Source organism: Ranitomeya imitator, chromosome 4 (genome assembly GCF_032444005.1).
Source record: "Ranitomeya imitator isolate aRanImi1 chromosome 4, aRanImi1.pri, whole genome shotgun sequence".
In the NCBI taxonomy this organism is placed as follows: Eukaryota; Metazoa; Chordata; class Amphibia; order Anura; family Dendrobatidae; genus Ranitomeya; species Ranitomeya imitator.
The window spans coordinates 697612382-697621817 of record NC_091285.1 but is presented as its reverse complement, the minus strand read 5'-3'; the positions used below and the strand labels follow the sequence as shown (position 1 = coordinate 697621817).

At 45.7% G+C, this 9436-nt stretch overlaps 1 protein-coding gene across 1 annotated transcript; it reads right to left on the bottom strand.

The window, feature by feature from the left end:
• Positions 1-3148: 3148 nt before the first annotated feature.
• Positions 3149-6961, bottom strand: LOC138674760 (olfactory receptor 5G9-like). The gene is made up of 3 exons (XM_069762577.1): positions 6015-6961; positions 3397-3596; positions 3149-3216 (listed from the first exon to the last, which is right to left on the bottom strand). Exons 1-3 carry the CDS (start codon positions 6959-6961, stop codon positions 3149-3151), a joined length of 1215 nt encoding a protein of 404 aa, XP_069618678.1.
• Between the last annotated feature and the right edge of the window lie 2475 nt (positions 6962-9436).

Here is a 9436-nt window from a genome sequence, read left to right as displayed (position 1 = left end):
AGCTGCCCACTCTTCTTGGCAAAAAGCCTCTAGTTCCTGTAAATTCCTGAGCTATTTAGCATGACCTGTGTGCTTGAGATCTCTCCAGAGAGGCTCAATGATATTGAGGTTAGGAGACTGAGATGGCCACTCCAGAACCTTCATTTTGCTCTGCTGTAGCCAATTACAGGTCGACTTGGCCCTGTGGTTTGTATCATTATCGTGATGTAATGGTCAAGTACGTCTCATGCACATATTCCGGGCTGATGAGTGCAAATTTGCCTCCAGTACTTGCTGATAAGCGCTGCATTCATCTTTCCTTCAACTTTAACCAAGTTTCCTGTGCCTTTGTAGCTCACACATCCCAAAAATATCAGTGATCCACCTCAGTACTTTACAGTAGGAATGGTGTTCCTTTCATCATAGGCCTTGTTGACCTCTCTCCAAATGTAACGTTTATGATTCTGGCCATAAAGTTCATTTTTGGGCTCATCACTCCAAATTACATAGTTCCAGATGTTTTGAGGCTTTTCTCTGTGCTGTTTTGTGTATGTAGGTGACATACCTTATGGCATTTGCACAGTAATGGCTTTCTTCTGGTGACTTGACCATCCCTCCACCTTCAAGTACCTCCTTATTGTGCATCTTGATACAGCCACAAGGCTAGTTTTCAGAGAGTCCTGGATATCAGCTGATGTTATTTGTGAGCTTTCCTTTGCATCTCAAACAATTTTCCTGGCAGTTTTAGATGACATTTTTGTTGGTCTACCTTACTGTGGTTTTCTTTTTACAGAGCTCCTGATTTTCCATTTGTTAATCACAGTTTGAATGCTGCTGACTGGCATTATCAATTCCTTGGATATCTTTTTGTATCCCTTTCCTATTTTATACAGTTCAACTAACATTTCCCTTAGATGCATTGACAATTCTATTTCTTTCCCCATGGCTCATAATCCACAAATGTCAGTGGCTGGATGACAGATGCAGGAGTCTGTCTGGATCCCAGAATCTCACTCTGCTTTAATGCTTACATATTGATTACAAGTAAGCAGGTCACAGGTGAGGATGTTACCTTTAGTAGCCATTGAAGCGTATTTGTGTCAACTTCTGTGCATGTTATAAGGCCAAAAATCACCAGGGTATGTGAACTTTTGATCATGGTCATTTGGATTTTTTAGGTTGTCATAATGATTTGAAAAGAGAAAACACAGTAGTATTTGGATTCTAAATAGGAACCCAAGAGTGGACCCTCTGGGTTGTGGCTCTAGAGCCCCTGAGGGCGAGTGGGCCAAATGGAACCACTGCCTATACAGGGAGCATTAGGGGCAGGCCCAAGGGGGATGGAGACACAACAGCTAGAGCAGAAGGGGTGGCTATATGCAGATCAAGAGAAGAGACTGAGGACTGAACAAGAGTGGACAGAAGAGACTAATAGTAGAGACTGGAAGATAATGGCGGAACTGGAAGTCTAGACTATACACCGAGCAGGCACGGCTGAGACACACTGCAGGCACAGCAGAGACACAGGGCTGGCATGGCAGAGACACAGGGCAGGCACAGCAGAGATACAGGGCAGCCTGAGAACTGAAGGGAGCACTGGCAATGAATCCAGCATAACACCATAGAAGCACAGGCGCCTTACCTCAGAAGACGCCGGGAAGAAATACTCAATGGGCACCGCCATGTTGGGGCGGAGCCATCAGGTCGCGACCAGGGAACCCAGCAGCGGAGAAAGCACGACCGCACATGCGCGAAGTGCTGACGCGCCGTGAACCAGAGAAGACAGACGAGTAGCGGCGAGGGACTAAGTCAAGAAGGCATCGTGGGATGAGAGAAGGAAGGTAAGTATCCGAGGCCGTGACAAGCAGTTTGACAGTTAATGGTTTCACTCAACCACTAACCGTGAGTGGAGAAAAAGTTTTGATGTTATCGTTTATATTCTCAGAAAAAAAGGCCAAAGCAAAAATTCTGCTGGGGTATGTACATTTTTGATCAGGGCTCTGTCAGTGGTCATGTTACAACTCTGCAATGGCTCCATCAGAAAGGGTTAGTGAAAGCCTCTCCAGTTACCAGATTCCAATGGTTGCCTTGGCCTTTACCTGTGTAGAGGCTGAGAAGTTAGGTGCTGACTGTTGGTGCAGGCTGGCAGGCGAAATTTTGGTCAGAACCAAAAGTGCAGTCAAGAAACCAAACCAATGTGAATCTGGCCTAGAAAAACTTTCTCTATCAGCTCCCAACAGTAATTCAGAACTACTAAGAATTCTGTCTTTATATACAACTGGTTTCTGGTCGTGATAACTCCCCTATCATGAGCATCACTAACAAAATGATAACAACACTTTATAACAAGAGAAAACATCAAAAGAGCAGGTAGCTGAAGAGATGTGATGGTGCCCCCTTTTATATGAAGGGAATCTTTACTGTCATGCCGAGGTATTCGGAATGGGGATAGTTCACCACTGGACCACAGAGTATACTGTGGAAACTGAACTCCAGGAACCAGCCAGACAAGGACATAATATAAATTGTAAGACTTTATCGGTGACTTTAAGCAAGTCGACCCACGGGAAAAACACTCTCGACCGAGACACAGAATTCCTCCAAGAGAGCACTGAACCACTTTATAGGGACTGTCCAGATCCAACTATCGAGACTCAAGTGAAACGGTCAGACCCGAGAGGGAAAGAGGCACACTTGGAGAAGGGAACGGGAGGTCTTGTGTTATGACCTGGTGGTTAGGACAAGAGTGGACCAGATGATCAAGAGCACACGGAAAAAACTTGATCGCTACAAAACATAGGACAAGCTCTGGGAAATGGGAACTCTGCTGACCGCAATCCCTACTCCTATCACACACACTAAAAATAGCCGTGGAGCGTTCCTGACTCTCCCTAGATGCCTCTGCACAGCCTAAGCGCTAACTAGCCCTAGAGGAAGAAAATACAGCCTACCTTGCCTCAGAGAAATTCCCCAAAGGAAAAGGCAGCCCCCCACATATATTGACTGTGAGAAAAGATGAAATCACAAACACAGAGATGAAATAGATTTAGCAAAGAGAGGCCCGACTTACTAAACAGACCGAGTATAGGAAAGATAACTTTGCGGTCAGCACAAAACCCTACAAAAAGCCACGCAGAGAGAGCAGGGAAAAATAAACCTGCCGCACCGACTAACGGGCGGAGGCACCTCTCTGCGTCCCATAGCTTCCAGCAAGCAAAGAATATTCACAAAAACAAGCTGGACAGAAAAAATACAAAAACCAGAAAAAAGCAGGAAGAACTTAGCTTTTGCAGTAGCAAACAGGCAAGCAGACGATCCGGAGCGAACTAGACCATAGTACTACATTGACAGCTGGCATCTAACAAAGATCCAAGTGGAGTTAAATAGATTGGCCAGCTAACGAACTAAGCTCGTCACCTGTGGAAGGAAACTCAGAAACACCCACAGTCACCAGAGAATGTCCATGGACAGAATCAACCGAAGTACCATTCATGACCACAGGAGGGAGCCCGACAACAGAATTCACAACAGTCTTGTGAACCAGAGGAGGAATACCAGATGATCCCGAGAGTAACGACAGAGTCCGCAGCCAGATGACGGATGGATGGGACATGGCACTAGAAGAAAACATGGAGTTTTAAAGTTAAGCAAGATAAAGACTGCCCAAACAAACACTGGTCTAAGACCTCAGGACTGCAACAGGGAATACAACACAAAATTGGCCAGGCACCTACAAAATTAGGTGACGACCTTAAATGCACCCAGATCTCAGCACAATTGGCTGAGAGGACATTTCAGGAAAAAGGGTGCGCTGGTCCTTTAAATGCTTTGACAGCAGCATGGACCCTATGCTCGCTCCCCTGCAACCAGTAAGTGAGGGAGCAGAGGAGGCACGCCGTACAGACGCTGCAGCCTAGGAAAGTGTTGTCATGAGAGCGTGGAGTGGGGAGCAGGACTTCGAAGACTAGGGGATGCCTGTGGACAGGCGGGGCCCAGACCCCCTGTACCTTAGAACTGGGACACGCTGGCCAGAGCGCTACATTTACCTTTGGAATAATATTTGTCCTGAAACAGTATATCAATTTTTTAATTGGCTTTGATGTTACTTGCTAAAATCTAGGGTCTCTCCTCTGGGTCATTACCTTTTCAATGTATTCATATTTTCATATTGTAAGGAATATCTCATCACTAGTGTTGAGCGATACCGTCCGATACTTGAAAGTATCGGTATCGGATAGTATCGGCCGATACCCGAAAAGTATCGGATATCGCCGTTACCAATACCCGATACCAATGCAAGTCAATGGGACACCAAGTATCGGAAGGTATCCTGATGGTTCACAGGGTCTGAAGGAGAGGAAACTCTCCTTCAGACCCTGGGATCCATATTAATGTGTAAAATAAAGAATTAAAATAAAAAATATTGATATAATTATCTCTCCGGCGGCCCCTGGACATCACCGCTGGTAACCGGCAACCTTCTTTGCTTAAAATGAGCACGTTTAGGACCTGAGAATGACGTCGCGGCTTCTGATTGGTCGCGTGCCGCTCATGTGACCGCCACGCGACCAATCAGAAGCCGTGACGTCATGGAACTCATTTTAAACAAAGAAGGCTGCCGGTTACCAGCGGTGATGCCCAGGGGCCTCCGGAGAGGTAAGTATATCAATATTTTTTATTTTTATTCTTTATTTTACACATTAATCTAAATCCCGATACCGATTCCCGATATCACAAAAATATCGGAACTCGGTATCGGAATGCTCAACACTACTCATCACATGAGAATCCAGGATTCTCAGCACCTCATACTGCAAGTTATCTTTGAGTGTCCTGGGAGATGTGTCTCTAACTGGATGAAACCGAGCATGATATCACCTGAGCAGTAACTTGTGAAACACATTTGGTATTTTGAAGTATTCAAAAAGATTCAGTCAGAAAACTTCAAGGTTAGTTACACTGATATTTTGAAAAGGGCAGATACATTTAGGAAGCAGCTGGAGAGAAGGAACTTTAAGTTGCATATTTCCCATGGACAATGACTCTTTCTGTGACCAACTTCAAAGCTTAAGTCCTTAGAATGTCTCTTGTTAGCAGCTGAGGCCAGGCTACCCTGCATCTTCTTCAAGTTTATCTTACTCTAAACCAGATACAATTTAATTTATCCACAGACTTTTCAATTTCTGTAGTATCTATCACAATGGTCAAAATGGAACTAAGATAAGAATGCAACTCAAGATTACAGAAAAGCTGAAATGTTTTCATGGATCCTTGACATTGGTAAGCAAAAAAATTAGAACAGAATTAAATTCGCAAATATTACAAAAATATGCATTCTCTAAAATGGCTACCATGGACAGAGCTACTCCATTTACCAGATCTCCAAACTTAATTATTTATTGAATTTTCTCAGGGAACCATAAGTTAGGGCCATAAAGTCATCTACAGGCCGGTGGTGCAGGCTGGCATGAATGATCAGGTGGATGGCTCCGAACAAGTAGAACAGTCATGCTACAAAAGCATAACATAGGATAATCTTCCATAAATATGCTGAGCTCCAGGAGGACACAGTAGGATAGAATTAAGGCAGATAGATTGTTTGTGAACTATTCACATTTCAAATTTAGGAGATTCAATCGAATTTGGCCTGGAAATAAGATTCCAAACTTTATTATGTGTGAAGTAAAGGTGCCTGAAGGCCATTAATATTCATTACCTAAGTTTTGTTAACTGTCCACATCCTAGTGCAGAATCAGTAGTTATGTGGTTGGTGAAGTTTGCATATTTTATTATTTTTACATCTTCAAAACACTAAAATGTTGATCAGCCAGAAGCCATTTTGCTGAATTAGAAGGAATCAAAATCAGAAAAATAGTGGATTCTGACCTATCCATTTTTCTGTGAAATTTCCTAAAAATTTAATTTGCCTTTAATTGATTTACTTATCTTTAGTTGCAATACAACTTCTAATAGATTGAAAGCAATGCTTTGGTTAACGATTTTATTCATAGTTGAATAAACCCTTCACATATTACCAATGAGCTGAACATTTAAACTCAATGTGTTTAAAAAATCTCATCTTTTGCATAGCTCTCCTAATCTCATTGTTCCTCAGACTGTAGATAATGGGATTCATCAATGGTGTAACTACTATATACAACAGGGATCTGTATTTGTTGATATTGTATGAGCTCTCATCAGATGGAGCCATGTAGACTGCGATTAGGGTGCCGTAATAGGCACATACTGTGGTCAGGTGGGAGCTACAAGTGGAGAAAGATTTTCTTCTACCATAAGAAATGTTAAGGATCGTAAAGAAAATGCAAAAGTAGGTAACAATAATAAAAACAAATGGAAAAAAAATCATAAAGATTTCATAAACAAAGTCTTGCAACATTACAATCGAAATATCAGAAGTGGCCAATTCCATTAAGGGACCAAGGTCACAAAAGAAATGGTCCATGTAATTCAAGCCACATAAGTTAGACTGAATAATAACAAGGAACTCACTTGAACTGAGCACAATGACCAAAAACCAGGCTCCCATAACAAATCGAAGGCATAGATCTGGACTTATTAGTGAGGAATATCGTAACGGATGACAAATGGCCAAATACCGATCATAAGACATGATGGCAATGAGGAAACTTGGAACAGCGCAAAATATACCAAAGAAATAAAGCTGTGCCATACAACCCCAAAGGGACAAAACTCCTTCCTCAACAAACATAAAGCCTAACATCATGGGGATAACGCTGGTGGCCAGTAAGACATCTGCTATGGATAAATGCTTCAGAAAGAAAAACATTGGAGTTTTGAGTTGGTCAATGATGGTCACTAGAAGGATAATGAGAAGATTCCCTCCCAGTATACATATGTAACTCAGGGTAAGAAGAAGGAATAGAAGAGGTTTGTATTCGGAAAGACTTTGGAATCCAAGAAGACGTATCTGAGTGACTTGTGTCTGATTCACATCACACATCATTTATATATCAATAAAAATCCAAGAATTATTTTCTCCTAAAAATTATGAGTATTTATTCAAGTTCAGGTATAAAGTTGCGGAATGTTGCCCACTAAAAACAAGTTATATATTATACTTAGCGATGATTTTCAATATTAGAGGAGGCTCAATAGAATTATGGGATATTTTCATCTGTTAAATGAAATCTTCGCCAACGGCTCTTCTGATGTAAAGGCGAAATCTTCCAGATGTTCATGTTTTTATAGTCTCAGAAGAACATAGGAAATGCCCACTGGATCCCAGTAATCACCCTCAAGTGAATCTTCTAGACAAAAGAGACTGGATGTTTAAATTAATTGATAGTTATCTTGCCATCAGAGAATTTTTGTAAAAAAAGCTTTCCTGTTTTGTATGCTAAACACCCACAATGTGTAAGCTTACAAAAATATAAAGCATTTTACTATATATGAAATGCAGTGTGATAGTTTTAAGCAGGAGGGTCAAGAATTATGTAGTTAAAAATAATTAGAAAAATTAGAAGTGTTAATAGTTTATTTCCAGGGGCGGATTATCAGAGGGTCAATATGGGCGGTAGCCCAGGGCCCAGTGGTCTGGGGGGGCCCTGGGCTACCGCAGATTAACCCTCTGATAATCATTTGTGAATGCCGTGCCGGCCGCCGCCGTTTATGTGCCCCCAGACCTGGTGGGCGGAGAGAGGGGGCCGCATCGGGCCCCTTGCAGCGCCGCGGCGGTTTCCTATTGATGTGCGGGCGCGCGCCCGCACATCAATAGTTAACAACAACAGCCGCCAGCCAATTGGAGGCTGGTGGCTGATGTCGGCCGCAGCGCACACGTCGCCGGCGTCTGACGTCATTGTCAGTCGCCGGCGAGTGTGCGCTGCTGCAGGGAGCTCGCCGCCTGGAGCGCGGACAGGTGAGGAGACTGCTTGTTTTTTTTTTTTTGGATCAGTTATCGGTGGACACACTGGGGGAGTGGGGGGCAATGCTGGAGGACACACTGGGGGGCAATGCTGGAGACACTGGGGCAGATTGGAGGACACACTGGGGGCAATGCTGGAGACACTGGGGCAGATTGGAGGACACACTAAGGGCAAAGCTGGAGACAGTAGGGCAGATTGGACGACACACTGGGGGGCAAAGCTGGAGACACTGGGGCAGATTGGAGGACACACTAAGGGCAAAGCTGGAGACACTGGGGCAGATTGGAGGACACACTAAGGGCAAAGCTGGAGACACTGGGGCAGATTGGAGGACACACTGGGGGCAATGATGGAGACAGTGAGGCAGATTGGAGGACACACTGGGGGGGCAATGCTGGAGGACACAGTGGGGCAGATTGCTGGAGACAGTGGGGCAGATTGCTGGAGACAGTGGGGCAGATTGCTGGAGACAGTGGGGCAGATTGCTGGAGACAGTGGGGCATGCTGGGGCAGATTGCTGGAGACAGTGGGGCAGATTGCTGGAGACAGTGGGGCAGATTGCTGGAGACAGTGGGGCAGAATGCTGGAGACAGTGAGGCAGATTGGAGGACACACTGGGGGGGGGGCAATGCTGGAGACACTGGGGCAGATTGGAGGACACACTGGGGGCAGTGCTGGAGACAGTGGGGCAGACTGGAGGACACACTGGGGGGCAAAGCTGGAAACACTGGGGCAGATTGGAGGACACACTGGGGGCAATGCGGGAGACAGTGGGGCAGATTGCTGGAGGACACACTGGGGGGCAATGCTGGGGGACACACTGTGGGCAATGCTGGAGACAGTGGGGCAGATTGCTGGAGACAGTGGGGCAGATTGCTGGAGACAGTGGGGCAGATTGCTGGAGACAGTGGGGCAGATTGCTGGAGACAGTGGGGCAGAATGCTGGAGACAGTGGGGCAGAATGCTGGAGACAGTGAGGCAGATTGCTGGAGACAGTGGGGCAGATTGCTGGAGACAGTGGGGCAGAATGCTGGAGACAGTGAGGCAGATTGGAGGACACACTGGGGGGGGGCAATGCTGGAGACACTGGGGCAGATTGGAGGACACACTAAGGGCAATGCTGGAGACACTGGGGCAGATTGGAGGACACACTGGGGGCAATGATGGAGACAGTGAGGCAGATTGGAGGACACACTGGGGGGGGCAATGCTGGAGGACACAGTGGGGCAGATTGCTGGAGACAGTGGGGCAGATTGCTGGAGACAGTGGGGCAGATTGCTGGAGACAGTGGGGCAGAATGCTGGAGACAGTGAGGCAGATTGGAGGACACACTGGGGGGGGGCAATGCTGGAGACACTGGGGCAGATTGGAGGACACACTGGGGGCAGTGCTGGAGACAGTGGGGCAGACTGGAGGACACACTGGGGGGCAAAGCTGGAAACACTGGGGCAGATTGGAGGACACACTGGGGGCAATGCTGGAGACAGTGGGGCAGACTGGAGGACACACTGGGGGGCAATGCTGGAGACACTGGGGCAGATTGGAGGACACAC

Bases quoted from the DNA above. Each gene is read 5' to 3' on its own strand.
- LOC138674760 (XM_069762577.1), bottom strand. From the start codon at position 6,961: ATGTGTGATGTGAATCAGACACAAGTCACTCAGATACGTCTTCTTGGA. The intron at 3,597-6,014 runs GTAATATGTGAA...GTTTTCTTCTAG, and splicing joins TTTAAATGTTCAGCTCATTG to TGCCATGTCCCATCCATCCG. The intron at 3,217-3,396 runs GTGACGAGCTTA...TTTTCTGTCCAG, and splicing joins TTCTGAGTTTCCTTCCACAG to CTTGTTTTTGTGAATATTCT.